The sequence below is a fragment of the Gallinula chloropus genome (assembly GCF_964237585.1).
Source record: "Gallinula chloropus genome assembly, chromosome: 2".
Taxonomy (NCBI): domain Eukaryota; kingdom Metazoa; phylum Chordata; class Aves; order Gruiformes; family Rallidae; genus Gallinula; species Gallinula chloropus.
In genome coordinates, this window is record NC_140086.1 from 125951598 (window position 1) to 125971402 (window position 19805).

General features: G+C 39.3%; 1 protein-coding gene across 1 annotated transcript in view; it reads left to right on the top strand.

The window, feature by feature from the left end:
• RFTN1 (raftlin, lipid raft linker 1) overlaps positions 1-19805 on the top strand; it is a gene marked incomplete at both ends in the record, with an annotated part of 88339 nt that overhangs the window by 43129 nt on the left and 25405 nt on the right. The window contains 2 exons of the mRNA XM_084260451.1: positions 14777-15200; positions 19202-19405. Of these exons, the coding sequence (XP_084116577.1) occupies positions 14777-15200; positions 19202-19405 (628 nt within the window). The remainder of the gene's footprint in view (positions 1-14776; positions 15201-19201; positions 19406-19805) is intronic.

Here is a 19805-nt window from a genome sequence, read left to right on the forward strand (position 1 = left end):
TTAGGGAAAACTGGTGTAGTTCTTCTGTGTTGGTTTCAACGTGTTTGATTTTGTTCTTTGGTCCTTTGAGTCAGAGTGAAAAAAGAGGCTTATCTGTCACAAGCGGTGGCAAAATTTTATATCACTGCAACAAAAAACGTCTTTGCATTTGTAACTTCAGAAAGAGTATGGCTCACATGAAAACAAGTTGACAATCCAGGAGTCAGCTCATTTCCATAAATATCCAGTTCTGAGGACTTTTAGAATGCTTTTCTAAACATGGAAACATTTCTGTTGGTAGAAGCCATTTGATTATGGGGTTATGAAGATGCCTTTTTGAAATATAATCATTTAAATTTTAATAGCTGAAATGTATATTTACTGTTTCTTTGTAGGCTGAGGGTGTCGCTCATCCTCAGATGTTATTTGATGTAGAGGAATTTGAAGTTCTTTGAAGCTGTTGCTGTCAAGCATGTGCTGTGACACTGTCTATATCTGATTAAACACATTGTGAAAGTCTCAACACTTTTATGTAAATCTAGCTCAAGAAACAGGTCTTGTTTGGGAGTAGGAATTAATTGTCATATTAACTAATTTGTCTGAGCAAAAAAAAGGAATGTCCGTTGCTTTTAAGGGCATATAAAACAGATGTTTACAAACCAAATAAATGAAAAATAAAGGACATTCTTCAAAGAAAGGAGTAACAAATTGCTGGTAGAGCAATTGCTTGCTTTCAAAAAAGAGCAACTCCATAATTCTTCTCAAACTGTGGAATACAATTGAAGTTAATAGAGTGTTGTAATTGAACAGGCAAATCCTCAATCACAGAGCTTTTCGTACCAGAGGCTTTTAGCATGGGTTTATCATCTTTCTGCATTGCAAATTACCATATTTAAAAAAAAGATGCCAAACAGAGAAGCAGTATTTTCAAAACAAAAACCTCAAAATTTTCTCCAACTGTGAATTTATTAGAAAATAATCTACCCTGAGAAAATTAATTTTATTACTTCTACTATGCATGGCTGAGCAAGTATTGTTTTACATGGAGTTTGAGCAAGGATTCAATTTTAATAACTTATTTTCCTAAATGACTTCTTGTTGCATTGCAAACTTATGTCATATTGAAAATTAACTGCTTGCTCCTGGCAAACACAAAACAACTTTGCAGTGGTGTAAGGAATAGGTGGTATCTATTTCCATATAAATGTTTTAAGAGCAGTGAAGTAGAAACATGGAAGTTATTTCACCTGGAGAATGCTTCTCATGCACTGAAACAAAATTCCTCAGTACAATGTTGACTACAAAACATTTAAGAAATGCCAAAGATGACTCTCCAGTCAAACCTGTCTTCCGTTGCTGACATCCTTCTGCCCTTTGGGTCTCTGTCCCAATTCTCGATATTGTACATTTTTGCTACCACTGTGGTTTGTGACCACGATAAGAGCCCTGAAAGGCAGGAGACAGTTAGGGGACATCATGTTGTATGGGGTACAGTCTTCAGTGCCTTAAAATTGTGTTGACATCACCATGTTCTATTGGTACTTTCACTTCAGCATGGATCTAGTGCATCTCAACATGTCCTGAAGAGCTTAAACAATCTTAGATCATGAAGAGGGTCATCTTGAGAGCTATCATGCAGCACATGAGTGATGACCAGGGCATCAGGTCTAGTCAACATGGGCTTACAAAAGGTAGATCCTGTCAAAGTAACCTGATCGCCTTCTATGACAAGGTGACCTGCTTAATGGATGAGGGGAAGGCTGTGGATGTGATCTAGCTAGACTTAAGTAAAGCCTTTGACATGGTTTCTCACAGCATTCTGACTGAGAAACTGGCTGCCACTGGCCTGGACAGGTGGACCCTCAGCTGGGTTAAAAACTGGCTGGATGGACGGGCCCAAAGGGTGGTGGTAAATGGAACCAAAAACAGCTGGAGGCCGGTCACGAGTGGCGTCCCCCAGGGCTCAGTCCTGGATCCAGTCCTGTTCAATACCTTTATCAATGACCTGGATGAAGGGATTGAATGTTCCCTCAGTAAGTTTGCAGATGACACTAAGCTGGGAGGAAGTGTTGATCTGCCTGAGGGTAGGGAGGCTCTTCAGAGGGATCTGAACAGACTGGACTGATGCGCTGAGACCAACAGGATGAAGTTTAACGAGGCCAAGTGTAGAGTGCTGCACGTGGGGCACAACAACCCCATGCAGCACTACAGGCTTGGGGAAGAGTGCCTGGATAGCTGTCAGGCAGGGAAGGTACCTGGGGGTATTGGTTCACTGTCAACTGAATATGAGCCAGCAGTGTGGCCAGGAAAGCCAATGGCATCCTGGTTTGTATCAGAAATAGTGTGGCCAGTAGGTCTAGGGAGGTGATTGTGCCCCTGTACTCAGCATTGGTGAGGCCACACCTTGAGTACTGTGTCCAGTTCTGGGCTCCTCACCATAAGAAGGACATTAAGGTCTTCAAGCGAGTCCAGAGAAGGGCAACCAGGCTGGTAAAAGGGCTGGAGAGCAAACCTTATGAGGAGTGGCTGGGGGAGCTGGGGAAATTTAGCCTTAGGGAGGCTGAGGGGAGACCTTATCACCACCTACAATTACCTGAAGGGAGGTTGTAGAGAGGTGGGTGGTGGTCTCTTCAGCCAGGTGACAGGAGATAGGACAAGGGGAAATGGCACTAAGCGGCGCCAGGGCAGGTTCAGATTGGATGTTAGGAAAAAATTTTTACTGAAAGAGTTGTTGGGGCCTGGAACAGGCTGCCCAGGGAGGTGGTTGAGTCACCGTCCCTGGATGTGTTTAAAAGAAGGGTAGATGAGGTACTTAGGGATATGGCTTACCATAGGACAGGAGTGGTTGGACTCGATGATCTTAAAGATTGTTTCCAACCTGTGATTCTGTGTGATGTAATTCCTGGGCAATGAAAGAAGTAACTTAATTGTTGTATATGTACTTTACTGCTGAATTGGTATTAGCACTCCTGTCTTTAACTCTCAGGCAAAACAGAGATTAAAGATGTGCTCGTCTGCTTTTTAATGAGCAAAGCTAACTTCTGAACTTCTGATCGCTGTGCCTTAGATCATTCTGAAGTTGTTGCAAGTCAGAGATGTTACTTCTAAGATACTGTATTTTGTAATACTTTGACTTGTGTCTCATGTAAAATAGGGTAGCTTTTAATTACTTCCTTAGTTGCTCTTTATTTCTGTGTATCCTGTTATCTTTTTTTTTTTCTTCTTTCTGAGAGTGTTCTCCTGAATCTGCTGAGACAAGTACGGGAAGAAGCTAGGCTGACATCCCAAGAAGAGTTATTTTAGATATGCAGTCATATATGAATGCCAGATATCTTTCTCATGACCTTTGTTTTCCACTTCAGTCTGAGTTACATGCTTAAGAACTGTACCAAGCAGGAGGTGTTAGTCCTATATTTGCATCTTTGCAGTGTTAGTGAAAGGTTAGGAGATAGAGGATAGTTTACCATTTCTTCCCAGTTCTGACTTTTTAAAATTTAGGAAGCATATCTTTGTATCCTTGGTTGCCTGCTTAATAATGCTCTCTCAGAAGGAAATCTTTGTATGTTAGTTTTTTTTTTTTAAAACTTGACCCATTGTGGAGTTCATATTTCTTGTCCCTATGGACTCATTGTCCTTCCCTTGGGAAGTCTGATAAGCACGGGAAAGTGGGGTTTAAAAATGCTGCAGCTTATTGAAATCCAAATGCAGGCATCTTCCTTTTGTGTTGTGGACTAGTCAATGACCTCTCCCTGCTGGTCTGTCCTTATTTGACTCAGAAGTGAGGCAAATTTCTTCCAACAAACCTAAGGTCGTACAGATGAATAGTTGGGTTTGCATTTTCAGAGCGGACCAGTTCAGCTTGGAATACAACTGCCATCTTGAAACACCTACGAAACACTCGCATTGCAGGGAAATCTGCCATATGAGGCAGTGTTTGTCACGCCTGCTCACTGCTGTTCCCTCTCTTCATAGTCTCAGTGAACTTCAGTGAGCGTGCAAATGGCATCAACTTCAGTAAGCGTGCAAATGGCATCACCAGCACTAGCTCAAAAGCTGCCAGTACCATGTCACTCCATTACGTGGTCTGAACATCTTTTGTAGTCCAGAGCACCCTACAAATAATCTTGACTCCTGCAGATGAACTGACTTTGCCTGTAAGTTTTTAGCATTTATTTTCTAGTAATCATAGAATCACAGAATCGTAGGGGTTGGAAGGGACCTCGAGAGATCATCGGGTCCAACCCCCCTGCCATAGCATTGCTGGGCCAAGGAAGTGATGTTACCTCTCTGACTGAGTGAGTGGCACTCCAGGGAGGATTATGACAACAAAACACATTGCAAGGATGCTGCCACCCAAGTACTTGTTCTAGAGTTGGCATCTTAAACAGTGACCACCAGTTCTGCCTGATACCAGAGCAAGTTGTGTAGGTAATTGAACTAACTCAAAACAAAGGCCTTGCAACACTTAACACTTGTATGGAGAACTCACCTCTTACACTGATGAAAGGATCTACCATATTTGAGCCCTCTTGCCAGTTTAATGGAGTATATGGATGGTATCAACTGGTATTTACTGGAATTCTTCTAAACATCTTTTAAAAAAGAGAATGCTATCAGCAGTAGAACTGGCATGAGGAGTTATGTTTCAAATGTTAGTTTATTCACTGGAAATGAATACATATTACTACCAAGAGCTACTACTGAAAGGCAAGACATTTCTTAGAAGGGTTTGATGCTCCTGCCTGTTATTTGACCTCACTCCTTTGGAGGGGAGCAATGGGCAGGAGACTGACTGGGCGATCTGGTGAAGAACTGCTACACAACCCAGACAACCACAGGTCACTCTCACTGCATGTTCCTCCATACCAGTGTTTTTATCAAATTTATTTTCCTGTTATCATGGTTTTTTTTTTCCCTCTGCATTCATCTGTAGCAGTTCAGATGTTATCAAGATGACTGCTCTCTTAGTTTTCTGGAGAGTCATCTCTGTTATGGCTCTAATTGGTGAAACATTTTTGTATTAGGATTGCAGTTAAAAGAGAAGTTAATTCTCCAGCTTCTTCTAAATTGCTAGGTTGAAGCAGGGTTGGTGTGTTTAGGAGGACTTCTGTTTCTACTTTAAAATAAAACCTGAATGATTCCATGTATTCTCATGAGCTTATAAAATATTTTTCATAGATGTTGCTGGTCAAGGGGGTTTTTCAGCCCAGACTTGGCTATTCACTGATTTCCTACATATTTACTCACATCAGAATGAGCCATTTGTCTTAGATGATGAAAACAAGACACTCCATGTATCCATGCAGTGTGTGAAAGTGATATTAAATTATTTTGAACTATCAATCTCTGGGCTTTAAAACTCTGCTTAGCATCTAACTATGAAAAGGCAAGAAGATGGGTAAGGTGAGAAATGTGTCATAGGATAATTCTCTCTGTAATAGTGTGTACTTTTTTATATATATAAATTACTCCTGTTTGTAGCAGTATGGCAAGCAAATGAAAAGGCAAAAGTTGCAATTTCCTGGAGGAAAAAAAAATCAATGTGAAAATGACTAATCTTGTAATTTTTTTATAGCTGTTTGAGTATTTCTCACATTCCTGTTTCTTTTTGTTTGTCATTTCTTATTCTTCATCTCTTAATCTTTGCATCAAGATTTCTTTTTTTGAAGGAACAAAGAGATGCAGCTTATGTGTTCTGAAGAGCACTAAGCTGCTGGTGGATTTCTTGACTGTGTTGCTGCAGTCTTACAAGGATCTCTTCTGTGAAGTTTCTGATTGCTCTGCTGGTGCCAGGGTTCATTAGATGGTTATTGTAATCCCAAGCATTACTCCTTACTGTAGATATGTTTTATCTGGCCTGTTCAGAAATTTCCTGCAGGGTATAAAGTCAGAGCAGGTGGCAGTAAAAGATAGAAGAGGGGAAAAATTGAGTCTTTAATATTTCTCAGAGGATCATTCTTCAAATGAATAAGCAGTTTGAATTTACTTCTGTGGCTAGAAAATGACCCCTCTAGAGTACTGTTTATTACCTAGGATTACTTATCGAGATGCGATCTCAACCTCTTCTAAAATCATTTCCATCCTTAAAATAAACCCTAAAAATCCCATCCCAAAACCTTCACTCTCCAGGGTATTTGCAGAAGAACAATACAACATTTATTTCTTTAGCACATTGTAATGAAAACCATTGCTAGTGCTTAGCTGACTGCTTTGTTTTCTGCATGTTTTTAGTGCAGAGCTCCTATTTTAAGTATTTGGATCCCAGAAGTAGATATGGTCGTGAAGCAGAAGTTGAAACTCAACATCAATGGTTCAGCTGTTTGTGATCTGCTGCGATAATATTTATTAAAGTGCATTTTGTTAACATTTTGTAAGTGTGTATATAACAAGAGATGGTAAAAAATAGAATATACTGTATTTGAAACAGCCTGGTGTGAAGGGAAACATCTGTTCCTGGTTAAGCTTCTTTCAACTTGTGTTCTTTTGACTAAGCCCTGTAAGAGTGGTGTTGATGTATATCTTCCATGAACATTGCGAAACTATTTTCAGGACTCTCCCAGGAGTCTGGTTGTGCTTTTATAATCCTTTGCCCCCCAGCAGCTTTTCAGAGTCATCCTCTTGACCAAGATAAAAATAGATGTTATAAAGTATGTAGTTGATGTTTTTAACGATCCCACTTCTGTCTGGTGGGAAAAATAACTTTTTAAAAATAACAATAAATATGATAATATTTTATACTGTGCTAAAATAAAATATGGGTAAATTGTTCATATTGTAATTTTGGCTACAAGTAACAGATGGCTTGATGATACATTGTGATTTTTAAAGAAACACTCTTTGGTTTATATAAAGATAAAAGAAAGCATTCCCTGCAAATTGAATGTGAAGTCTTCTAAGTTTTAGACTGAATTCTTAATATTTAAAAATATTGCTGTTATCCCAAACCTTTTGCTTTTTTGTTTCCATTGCTTAGGACAGAGATTAACTAAACCTTTGTGCCAGTTCTGAATCACATTAGCACTAGATGATCAGAAATAAGTGACTGTTTTCTCTTGTTTTACAAAGAGCACTGAACTGTGTTCATCCAGCTAACATGGTCGTTAAATACAAAGTTCAACCATTCATCTCTGTAGATCTTTATTTTCCCATTGCTTGTGTTCACCCATTAATCTAAAAGTTCCTCTCGAAATATTCAGACACAAGACATGGTCAGTGTTTTACAACTGGATTTTGGAAACCCCTGTTCTCTAGAACAAGCTCTTGAGACAGTTGTACAGACTTTTTTTGATAGTGTCTAACAAGTATTTGGGTCGAGTGCGCATAGCTGGCTGCTCCACAGCTGTTTATCCCAGGTCTAGAACAATTTTTAGGGAATAAATCTTAAACAGAGTTTAGGGCAAAGATGGGAGGACACAGGTATATTGCATGGGTTTTGGGCAGGTACCACAGTCACTGAACCTTTGCAGCCTGTGTCCAACAATGTTCACCCTTTGCCAGCTCTGTGAAGGAAGAGATGTTAAAATAAAACAATACTTCTTTGAGGAGAATCATCTCACCCAAGACCACAGAGGATGGATGACACAGTATGGTTTCAAGAGCTGTCATCTACTGAGATGTGCTGAAAGGAACAAGTCTCTTGCGCCAAGCTGAGTTACGTGTTTAGTACAGATACATTGTTCTCAGGAATGAATGTACAGCGAACGCAAGCTGAAGAGGAATTTCAAGTTACTCTCATCCCTGCCTTGGCTCCAGTAGCAGGAGACATATAGCCTGCTGCAACTTCATATCTTTTGGCAGTGCTGTCTCAGGAACCTCTATCTCCTGCTTTATTCAACATAGCAGTAAGTTGCAGTAGCTATGTTTCTCCCTCTTCAGTTTCTAGCTTTCAGTTCCCTTTTGCAGAGTCTACTACTAATGAGCATGTTGTAAAACTGCACAATCTTTATTTTCCCTGTTCAGTGCCGAGTTGGGTTCTGCCACAAATGCAGCAAGGGCTCAAAGTGTCAAGTCAATGGTTACGTTGAATGGGTTGTGCATTGTGAAGATGGAAAGGCAGTGAACTTCTGTTTCTTCAGGAAACCGATCAGTTTTTAACTTCTGGGTTTGTTTTTGGACTCTATTTTAATTCTTACAGTCCTGTCTAAAGTTCCTGAACAGCAAAATTCTGATTAAGGTTTTCACTGGAAGTATCAACATAAACACTGTTAATGCTGCTTAAAGGACAACTCTGTGGTTTGGAATTATGGTAACAGTTTTCAAGGCATCCCTCCAGTGTTTTATCCCTGATGACTTATTTTGATGTAATTGACAGTGAAAATACTTGGTAATTTGAAAGCCTGAATGCAAGCTGGGACTTGACTTTCTAAAAGGTATATTTACATTCATTCATACTTACATAGTTTATATATTGATAAGTGTTCAAGGCCAGGATGGATGGGGCCTTGAGCAGCCTGGTCTAGTGAGAGCTGTCCCTGCCTGTGGCAGGGGGCTGGAACTTGATCTCTTCCAGCCCTAACCATTCTATGAATCTATGATAATATATGAACGTGAACTATCTCAAATTCAGAATTGGTGAGTGTAAACTGGAAAAAGTTAAAAAATGCGTGGGGAATGATAGGTTTAAGATACAGCTTAATTGTCAGAAATGTTGCATGGTTTGGAAATCTTGTAGTGAAAGAGAGTCTCAGCGTGACAGGACAGAGAAATGATCAGTTGCTGCTTTGCTATTTGATTAGTGGAATTATCTTTTTTTTTTTTTGGTAACTTGGTAATAGAGATGCAAAAACACCAAAGTTGCAGAGGTTTTGAGTCATTTAGAAAGAACTAAACCCCTCGTTCAGAACATTAGCTAAGCTTATTTGGTTTTAAAATAAGCATTAAGCTCTTGATGACTGTTGCTGTCTTCTGAGGAAGCATCATGTGAGACCTATGGAAAATATCAGAAGAAAACCAAAAGCCTCTCTTAATTTTAAACATCTGGTTTTAGAATTGAGCAAACTAGAAGGGGGATGTTCAGCATTTGTGATGAAACATGTAGTACTAAATATTAATGAAGGAGGACACAGTGGGAAGACTGTAGTCTTGAACATCCTTTTCCAGTTCCAACTTCTGGCATGCAGTACATAGCATTCCCCTCAAACCACAGACAGTATCATGTTCTTTGCATGAGCATCCAGGGTGCTATGTCTGTTGTCAAAGGAGATTTTCCTGAATTCTAAGAAAGAAGAAAAAAAAAAAGGGTAGAAAAATACAGCAATCTTGTTTCTGGTACACATTATGAGATCTAATACCTCTAACATTGTTCCTTTATAAACAACAACCAAATAAACAGACAGACAAGAATTTATTTTATTGGCTAGGACCGCTTACGCTTGGCTTAAATTTTGAGATAGCTCTAAGCAAAATTAAACCAGCTATTGTTTCAGAGACCATATGTTTTCCCATCAGTAGGACTAAGTAGCTGCAGAGCTAACTAAATGCATCTGACCATCAGAAAGCCAGCTCATTGCACACAGAGAATGTTGTCCTTTCTCCCAGTGCATGTTTGCGATGTGTGCTCTTCACAGATTGTTTCTGATGTTTGTTTCTATATTGGCAGCAGTATCTTGTACCCAGTTGCTGCAGCATCCCGTTGGTACATTCTTAGATCATAAACCATCTAACAAACCTAACAAACCTATTAATGAAATGCCCAGTGCTAATGTTCAGGTCTCCAAGGTGGGTTTTTTCCAGATCATAAGGAGCTGTTAGCCTTGAGACTATTTAGGACCGCTGTAAACTAGAGTGTCCTGATGACACTAGTAAAAATGTCCAGCTCCTGGCATAAAGAGTTAAGAGAAATTCCTAACATTGTCTTACTAAATAATTTGTTGGAAAATTCTTGTCCAAGAGGCAGATCCTCGTTATTAAATTGCTGTGTGTTATTTCCCGTGTTTATTGATGTGGGTGAAACACTATCCCGAGCTTGCGGGAAGTGTTTGGTTTGCTGTGTGCTGTCCCAGGGGAGGAAGAGTCTCCCCATAAGCAATTACCAAAGCTGACAAGAGGGTATGATTCTGTTCAGCATGGGATCTGTATCGTTGAGCTTCTGTGTCTGTAAGTAGTACCATCGTGCTCATTGTGAATTGGAGATTATTACAGCACTGATAATGCACCGAGAAACACAGAATCACAAACAATATGTGGACTGTACAAAGTGTCTTTATTCGAAATAGATTTGAAAAGAAAAGCTGTATGTGGCTGTTCAAAAGGAGCTTTCAGCCTGGAATCTCTGCATTACTTTCATGGTTGTGAGGCCCATCGTTTATAACCCAAGTTCTTTTCAGAAAAGAGGGTTTCACCATTGAGCCATCCTCTTGCCAGGTGTGCTTTTACAGATTCTTAAATCGACCTGCCAACCATTTTCTAATTAGGTCGGGAGCCTTCAGGAGAACCAGAAGTATTTAAAAAGATGGGACATAAATTTGCTACATCAACATAATATTTAGTGACACTGATTTGTGCTTCTGGTGGTTCCTTTTTGCTAAATGCAGTATAAAAATAGCGGGCAGTCAGTTCTGTATAAACAATAACACTTCACAAATGTTAAGAAATGTTAACACAAATGCCCCAGCTAAAATTCAATTAAGGTAGTGACATCAGGGTTGGACACGGTGCTTGTTCCTATTCCTGCTAGTGTTAGTGGGAGATTTGATATTTATTTCAGAGATAGCAAAGGCTAAATCTGTCATTTTCTTCCCTTCAGGGAAAATGCCAGGTTTCTAATCAAGCAAATTATAGGGATGACATTAAATTCTTTAACTGCCTCGGTCCTCTGTACACATGAAATTTCACCCCTTCTTAAAGCAGGTTCTATTTTTAAACTGGCATAAATCCAATTTGTCGTAAGTCGGTTATAAACTGATTTGGATGTACCCACTTGGGCATTTATCCAGATTGAAATAAATTAGTTCAGTTCTGCTTCTGTTGTTGAACAATAACATCTTTTCTGATGGAGACCTGTTCGTGTATTTGTGGTTGGTGTCATCCAAGCAGCACTCTAGAAGGCAATAAAAATGTTTCTTTGCCCAGCTGGGGGAAGAACCAAAGTATGATTTTAAATTTTTTTTTTTTTTTCAGATTTTTTTGGACCTTCTTTTAAAATTTCCCAAGATGTAAATAGGAAGTGGGTAGCATATTTAAAATATGGAGAAAAAAAATGAAATTAGGATGGATCACAGAATCATAGGGGTTGGAAGGGACCTCAAGAGATCATCGGGTCCAACCCCCCTGCCATAGCAGCTCCCTAGCTCATATTGCACAGATAGGCGTCCAGATGGGTCTCGAATATCTCCAGAGATGAAGACTCCCCAACCCTCTGGGCAGCCTGTGCCAGGGCTCTGTCACCCTCACTGTGAAAAAGTTCTTCTGCATGTTGGTGCGGAACCTCCTGTGCTCCAACTTGAGGCCATTGCCCCTTGTCCTGTCTCCACAGACCATAGAAAAGAGGCTGGCCATTTCCCCTTGTGTCCCACACGAGATATTTATCAACAGTAATAAGATCCCCTCTTAGTCTTCTTTTCTCAAGGCTGAACAGCCCCAGTTCTTTTAGCCTTTCCTCGTAGTTAGAAAACTTACTAATATAAGATTTTTTTTCTGATGTGGTAAGTAGTAGATATTAAGTCTGCTTTTTATGCTTTTTCTCTCATTTAGTCCTGCAAAATAGTATGACAAGGACCTTTGTTAGTACCTGTTGTTAGTACTCTGAACTTGCACACAGTGACAATTAATTGTAGTATTTATGGAATCCAAAATATGTCCTGGGAATATGTTCTGTCAGAGTAGCATCATGTTCTTCCCATTCAGTTCAGCTTTACACCTGCTTTCTCCCATGCATTGCCCTCTTACTGATTCCCAGCACCACATCTGCTAATGTATTTTCCCAAAAGGCTGGAACAAATCATCTGTCTGTGGTGCACCAGTGGAGGATGCCTCAGAGGGTCCAAAAACTGCAGGGGGTTGGTAGGAACAGCCCTTCTGCCCTGTGTAGCTCCTGGGTATGTCCTGGCTGACTATGGAGGTTTGCGTTTAAGTCTGGATTTTTGTTTTTTATCATTTAAATATTCAGTATTTCAGATACAGAAACAACAAATGTGAATGTGTACAGGATGGCATTGTTCATTCTGGATGTGAAGGCAGCTAAAATTTTCTATTACTTAAGCTGTCAACAGGACACTGAAAAAAGCCAAGTTGACTTTATAGTATGAAAATGTTCAGGCTTTGTACTGTATTTATGATGAGAGCTGGCATCTTCATGGTTTGGTGGAAAGTTGGAAGGAAAGACTTTGTGTCTGCTGATACATCACTTTGCTGCTCTGCAGCTTACACTGTTGATGTAACATTTCCTGACTTTATGGAAAATAATGAGATGGTTGGTTCTCCCTTAGGTAACTGGGAAAATTTGAAATACAGGTTTAAATAAGATTTTGTGTTCTGTGTATTGCTGATGAACTTGGGAAAGGGCCTCTTTTTCCAATATTTTTGCTAAGCTATTAGGCTAATATGGCTTAGACTGTCATTTAGTCCTTAGTTCCTCTGGTTTCTATTCTGAGAACTAAGGCCTCAGAATAAAAACCTCAGCATCAGGTATTCCTTAGAACAAACAGGGGGGTTTTTATGAGTGAGCCAAGACTGTAAAACATTCAGAGAATCACAGAGCATTAGGAGTTGGAATGGCCCTCGAAAGATCATCTAGTCCAACCCCCCTGCCAGAGCCGAATCACCCAGACTCAATCTCGCACAGCTTTTAAATCCAGGCAGATTTTAAATGTCTCCAGAGAAGGAGACTCAACAGCCTCTCTGGGCAGCCTGTGCCAGTGCTCTGTCACCCTGGCAGTGGAAAGGTTTCTCCTTACATATCATTGCTACAGTAGCTGTGAAAGCTGTTCTCTCATCTGAGTCACAGCGTGGGAGAGTGGCAGAGATTGACAAGTGGTCTTTATTGACCAGGGACAATAAAATTGCTGCATATGTACTATCCTCAAACCTCAACAGTTGCATACTAGTTAAATTTCTATAATTAGCTGCCCTACAACCTACTGAACAAATGTGATCGTGTGTCTGCAGATTAGTGAGATGAATTTGTAACTCTATCATCAACTGCATGAAGAAGAATTTGTGAAGTTGCAGTGGGGAGTCAGGACCATTAAGTATCTTATGAAGGCATCTATCTTAGTTTACTTAAACCTTTCTGAGCAAGCCAGTGACATGCTAGCTTTCTTAGTAGACACATACTCATTTGATCAGGATAATGTTAGTAGTAGTTTTAACTGGAGGTTATTGTCCTTTTTAGCTCTGAGCTTTAGTTAAGTCAGCATCTCAGGTTTGCCAGGCTAAGCACCTGTGAAGACCGTTACCGTGTTTCCGGGAGAGCTGTTTGAGTTCCTGTCATCATGAAATCAAGAGTTAATTTAACACGGAAAATACAATAGTGGTTTGAAAGAGGAAGTTCTTGTTGTTGATCAGGTATCATCTGTAGGTTTGTGTTTTCGGAACAGTAACACGTTACCAGGAAGTAGATGATTCATTTAAAAAAAAAACACACACTCTGTGTGGGGAAGATGCAGAAAGAACCTTCCTCTAAAAGAGAAAAAAAAAAAAGAAGTTGGACAAAATTCTTCCTATTTTCTTGCTACTGAAAAGAAAAAAGCCTGAACTGCTTTGCATAAGTTGATACTAAATTGAGCCTCAGAGAATAATTAAGACACTTAACACTCTGGAATTACGTGCTATGCAGAGAAGGTGAAATCGTTTCTCCATTCTCAAGGCATTTCTTCTTGAAATACTTATGTGTGTCTAGACTGCATTATATGAAGGGTATACATTATCTGGGAACCTCTGCTTTTCGGTGGGTGATTCTGATAGGTGAATCGGTGAGCGCTCGTGTTTGCACAGAAGTCTGGCTCTCACTGCAGCTTCTCCTGAGTTTGAGGTGTATGAGGCTGCTCATTCAAGTGGGTGGTGCATCCATAGTGCTGAGTCTACCTAGAAGAGATTTCACTTTCTGCTTGGACTCAAACCTTCCTTAGTTACTTCTGGCTTTATCTAACTGTCATTACTACTAGGTCAGTGCTTTTCCTCTTAGTGTCTTTTGAGATTTGATTCCTTCATTATCCTCCTTTACCTAACGTGTTCAGGATTAATAACAGTGCCCCTTAGTTTCCATTTTTCTTAGATCATCTCACAATGCCTTTTTCTCTCTGGAGTTCTGTATCTTTCCAAAAGTGATTTATCAACATAGCTTTGTTTTTATGTACTCATTATAGGAAAGTTTTCCATTTGTGTCTCAATCAAAATTGGACAAACAACAGCAATGGTTGTAATGGTGCATATAACAGGATTATATCCTTTTCCTTGCATAAATGTCCTAACCACACACCTAATACAACAGAAAGTACAGTATTTGGTACCTGACTTTGTAAGATTGAAACCAAAGCTTTGGGAGAATAATACCACTTCTGGTAACTTAGCATAAATAAACTTCTCAAACAGATACTTAATCCCTCTTGAAGAAATATGTAGGCAATTTCTCTCCTTTTTCCTTTTTTTTTTCTCCACTGTCACATTATTTCAGATGATTTAGTGAACTTTTCATTCTGCTTCTCTAGAATGAAACTTTTAATGTAAGTGTAACACTGCAATTTTTTGTGGTAGTGGACAGAAGAAGCAAAATGACAGCCAGCTACCTTGAAGGGTGTTATTTTCTGTATTTAGCTAAGAAATCTTGATGGTTAAAAATCTAATCTTCTTTGACTTGTAGATTCAAGATGCTGCAAGTCAAGGCTTGAAATTTGTTGGAATTATACCTCAGTACCATTCCCAAAAGAACTGTCTTGTCAACGCCTCCCTGACACCCGCCAGTAACAACTCTGTGCAATCAAGAGATAATAAAAATGTTTCAAATTACCCCAAGGATCATGCTTCACTGGATGGCGAGAAAATAGATGACATTAATGGATGCAATGCTCTGGCACCGAGTGAGGAAAGTGCTGACCAACGTGGCACATCCAGGGAGGGCTGGAGAGGTGAAGGACAGGCTGCTGAAAAGCTGAATCTCAAGTCTGCGAAGGGGAATGAAGAGCAGCTTCCACATGCCAACCCGAGTGTAACAGAGGCAGCAGACAAGCAGAATGGACTTACAGAGAACGAAACACCAGCACGATGCTTAAAACCACTTTCTGGCAGTAAGTATTGTAGTGACCTCTCATACATAAAATCCAAGTTAAAATTGCCTCAGTTATGTTCCCAGCTCCTTTGGGAGGGGTGTGGGGATGCAGGGAGGACCTTATCATTCTAATAGCGAAGAAAAGATGCACCAAGTGAGCCACTTAACCTGATTTCAGCGTGGTTGAACAGTTCACAATGACACAATGAGTGTAAGTCAGAGGCAAATGAGGAGATGATACAAGCGGCTGCAACTTTGTTATGGCCGAGCCTAAAGATTCCCTTTTGTCTGCTGCTCAGCTGAATTGGTTCATACCTGCATTTGTTGTGATACCCTGAGAGTTCTTGATCTTTGTATCCTTTTTGTCTATTTGAATAAAAGCCCTGCTAATCTGCCTGACAGGGTTTTGCAGCAACAGAAGGAATAAGTCACAAAGCCTTATCACAGTTAGCCCTTTGTAGCAGGTGAACAGGTAGATAAAATTAAACCACATCAGAAACAGCAGGAGTGTATTTCATCTGGACTGTGAAGTCTCCCAGTATTGTATAGCCAGGCTGGAGTCAATGCTACAGTCGGAATTGTAAATTACAGGAAAGCAGCAGTTAATTTTTGTTTAGTGGCTCATGTTTGCTAATTCATAATAAAGGTCCTTTTGGTAATGGTGCTCCTCATAATTTGTCTTTCAATTCTAATTTTTTGTGTAAGTTTTATTGGTTGTTTTCTTGGTGGAGTTTTTTTTTCTGGTTTGTTGGGGTTTTTTTTTTCATTTTTTCCACATATTTCTCCCCAGGTGTGCTTTCCACCTTTAAATGTCATTTTATGCCATCAGGAAACAAAAGTCTCAACTGAGATCTCAGAGTACCCCCCTTAAGGTGTTTGCTACTCTGAGGTTTCTTCAGTGGCAGGAACTGTAGTTCAAAATAGGATATAGACCAGAGTAATTTGGAAAATGAGAAGTCATCAAGAAAAAATACTCTTGCCCCATTTCCAGTTTAAACCATCTTGCCCCCTTTCAAGTTTAAACCTCAAAATATTTTTCTTTCCTGTATTTGCTTAAATCCTAGAAAACACTGTTTTTCTCACCACTTTACTTACTTTCCTTACAAGCTACGAATCTACATAAGGAAATTCCATGCACATTCCTTTCAGCTGGTACTGTCCTTGACTTTAATTTATCCCTTTTCTTTATGTCTTACATAGTTTGAGTCAAACAATCCTATCCTTTTGGGGATTTTGTGTGTAGGACTGAGAATGACATTGTACCCTCCTTGGGCTATTGTCTTGGTTTCCGTTGTGGTTTAATGGAATTAGCTTATTGCCATCAGATTTGGATCACACTCTAGTAAACCTTTTACCATACTTCAATTTTTGTTGGACCAGATTTGGTCAAAGTATAGCTATTATTTGAAAAATGTGTTCTGGTTTACATTAAAATCTTACACTTTATAACTCTCTTAGTTTTGTAGTTCTAAATTAGTCATCTCTGAGTCTAATCAGACCAGTTCTTTCTCTTTTTTTGTATACAGTGTCTTTGGGAGAGTGAGCCAAACAAGTTTAATCATCTTTTAGATCCTGTTCTCTTTACTGGAGAGTGGAAATATTTTGCTACAAATAACCACATTCTGAATATTTCTGCATAATGTGAAGCTGATGACCTCCAATCTTCCCAACTTAAAATTTGTTTATAACACTGCAGGATTTTATTACAGCTGCTGGTTTGGCAGATAAGGAGCTTTATTTTAAAAATACCTTTAGTTTCCAGAATTCTCTTTTTTTTCTCTGAGTGCTTTTTGGCTTTATTTATTTCTTGTACAGTTTTTTTCTCTAATTGGTGAGTTATCAAAAAGCTGTTGAAGACTGAAAGTCTGAGAAGGCAGTTTTGTGTGACAGTTCACCTATTGGTGGGGTTTTCCCAAATCTATTGCCTGTACAACATTGCTGAATTCTTTATTACTCTTGTATGAATCTGTGTTATTACAGCACTCCCTTTTCCTCCCATGGAAAATGTATTTCAGTCTTTGGCACCAGTTCTCCATCCTTCCTTGAGAACATGAAGATAGAAAGCATCAGGTGTTTTTTTTCCAGTTCGCATACTTATTCCATAGGAAGTTACTACTTTTAAATGCCTTCTTTCCTGCATAAAATTTCAGGAAAAAGAAGTAAAATTTCTTAATATTTATGGAATATTAATTTTCTTATTTCTTTTAGGTTTTATATTATTCAGGTGTTCTTTTTATTTTTCATTTTTTCCCCCTGAATATTGTGTGTTGCTCATTCACTTTCCCTTTGATTAAAGGGTTCTTCAAAGCAGCGTTGAAAATCATTTACCTGTGAACGAGGCATGGGTATTCCAGTTGTATGTCCTAAAGTGCTTTGTTACCCAGAACCAAACTGGAGGGGTCTTTGTCCATGTCTGAGCAGTCAGGGTCACTGGTGAAAACTGTTGTCATTAGTGATAGGAACAGTGGTTAGGACTGGTGTACTATGCAGTCAGTAATGGTGACAAACCAAGGCAACCACTGAAAGACTCCCCCACGTTTTAAATTCACATTGTCAACAGCTCAGTGTCAAATCCAAATCCAGTCAAATCCAAACTATCATCTCCCTGTGGCTTTCCAGTTCCATGATTTGCTGTTGTTAATATATAATGTCTTCATATACACCAGAAAGATCTTCATGTTCAACACGAGTCTGTTTTGAGGGTCATAGAAGTTTTCTGTGTAAGCTCTTCTGAGTTAGGATTAGCATCATTTTGCTCTTCCTAAACAAGTGGCAAACAGCAAAAGGATCCATGCTGCTGATTTTATTCCTTTCTGTTCTATTTCAACCAAGGTTCATGTCTGAGATTAGGTCTCTTTTTCATGTTTGGTTATATCATGAGCTTCCTGCTCTCTTCTTCAAGTGGTGCCAGCCTGTCTCTGAGCATCTCCCTTCTAATGCCTTTTTCAGTTTACACACTATTGCTCAGTGATGTTTTCTTTTGGCATCTTTCTTTAATACTTCAGAGTAGAATATTGTAACTTGGAAACAGGAGGAGATTATTGAATGAATGAATTTCATGTAATGTCTTTCCCTTTTATATCAGTTTATTTGGGGAGAAGTTTTGGCATTTGGAAGTCAATAGAAATTTTACAATCAATTTCTGTGTGCATTAATAAGTAAAACAATGGAAATTAAAAAGAAATTATTTGATTTGATTTTATTGATGGTTGTGCCCTTCTGAGAATTTGGAAAGTGTATCTGCACTTAAAATTGTTCCAGATTCTGGGGCTGTGAAAGCTCAGATTTGCTGTCAGCAGTGACTTTTTTGTAATCATGAGCCTGCATTAGCTGCTCCTGTGATTTACTAGAGGAGATACTGAGCAGAGTCTAGAAAATGTACGAAGTCAATGAACCAGTTGTAGCATAGTCTCTATGTTAATGGTTCATTGCATTTTCTTTAGATGAGACTAGTACTTGCTGGATCCATGACATCATATTGCCAAAACCAAGTTATTTAAAACTTCAGTTTAATGGCCATGATCTACAGAATGCAGTTTTTTGGCAAATCTGCAGTAAGATTTCATGTTTGAACTGTCCTCAGTGTCACAGCTCTTCTAACAATCCATTCAGTAGAAAAAACAAGGAGTGCTGACCCTTAATTTTTAGTGATTTTGTGACTGCTACTGTACTTAAAACAGTTTGTGGACCATGTTTTCCAATCTTGGTTTAACACTGATAACTCCAGTAAGGAGGTTGTCCATTAGTACTCGTGTATTACTGCCTTTAAATGTTTTAATATCAACAGTGAATCCATTATTAGAAACATGTACTCTCACAGCAACTAAAATACCAGCTTGGGCTTTGGGATCCTACTGTGTGGGACATGGCAGAAGTGTGTTCAGGAGATACCCACATCCCAAGGTATTTTTTGCAGTTGCAGAGTATGTTGGGCAAGGGCAAACAGTGGGTTATAAGATGTTTTAGCTGAAGTATTATGATATGGTTGGTGCATAACTCCATTTTCTCACTTTTTGGTAGAAGCAGAGATCTTCGTTCTCTTCAACAAGCCGAAAACCCCACAGAAATGCAGCCAGTATTACACAGTGACTATCCCTATGAGGATCTCCAGGAATGGGCAGACTGTCAACAGCTTAGAAGCAAACTGGCTGGAGCACATGACAGATCACTTCAGGAAAGGAGGCTCATTGGTAAACGCCATCTTCAGCCTTGGAATGGTAAATGGTATGGAAATTACAGAAAGCATTATGCTGTGATTATTTTCCTTTCTCCTCTAATAGAGGTCATTATCTTTGAAGAGAAGACATTTGGGAGGTGCTTTAATATAGGCTTGGGACAGATTTGTTTTAGATCAGCCTATTTCAGTGAAATGGAATGAAAGCGCAGGAAATATTTTGGCATTTGAATATGGGGAGCAGATCATGCATTGTATTTTATAAATGTGCTAGAGATGATCCTGTAATTGCAGACATACACAGAGTTAGTAAACAGTACCAAGTCAAGTGAATTAAACTAACAAGACTGGAAAGCAGATGACATAAATGGAAGAGTGGCTTTCCAGCCACATACCACATCTGTGTGATTCCAGGTTGGTGTAAGGACCCTCTGAAGTTTCATCTGGCCC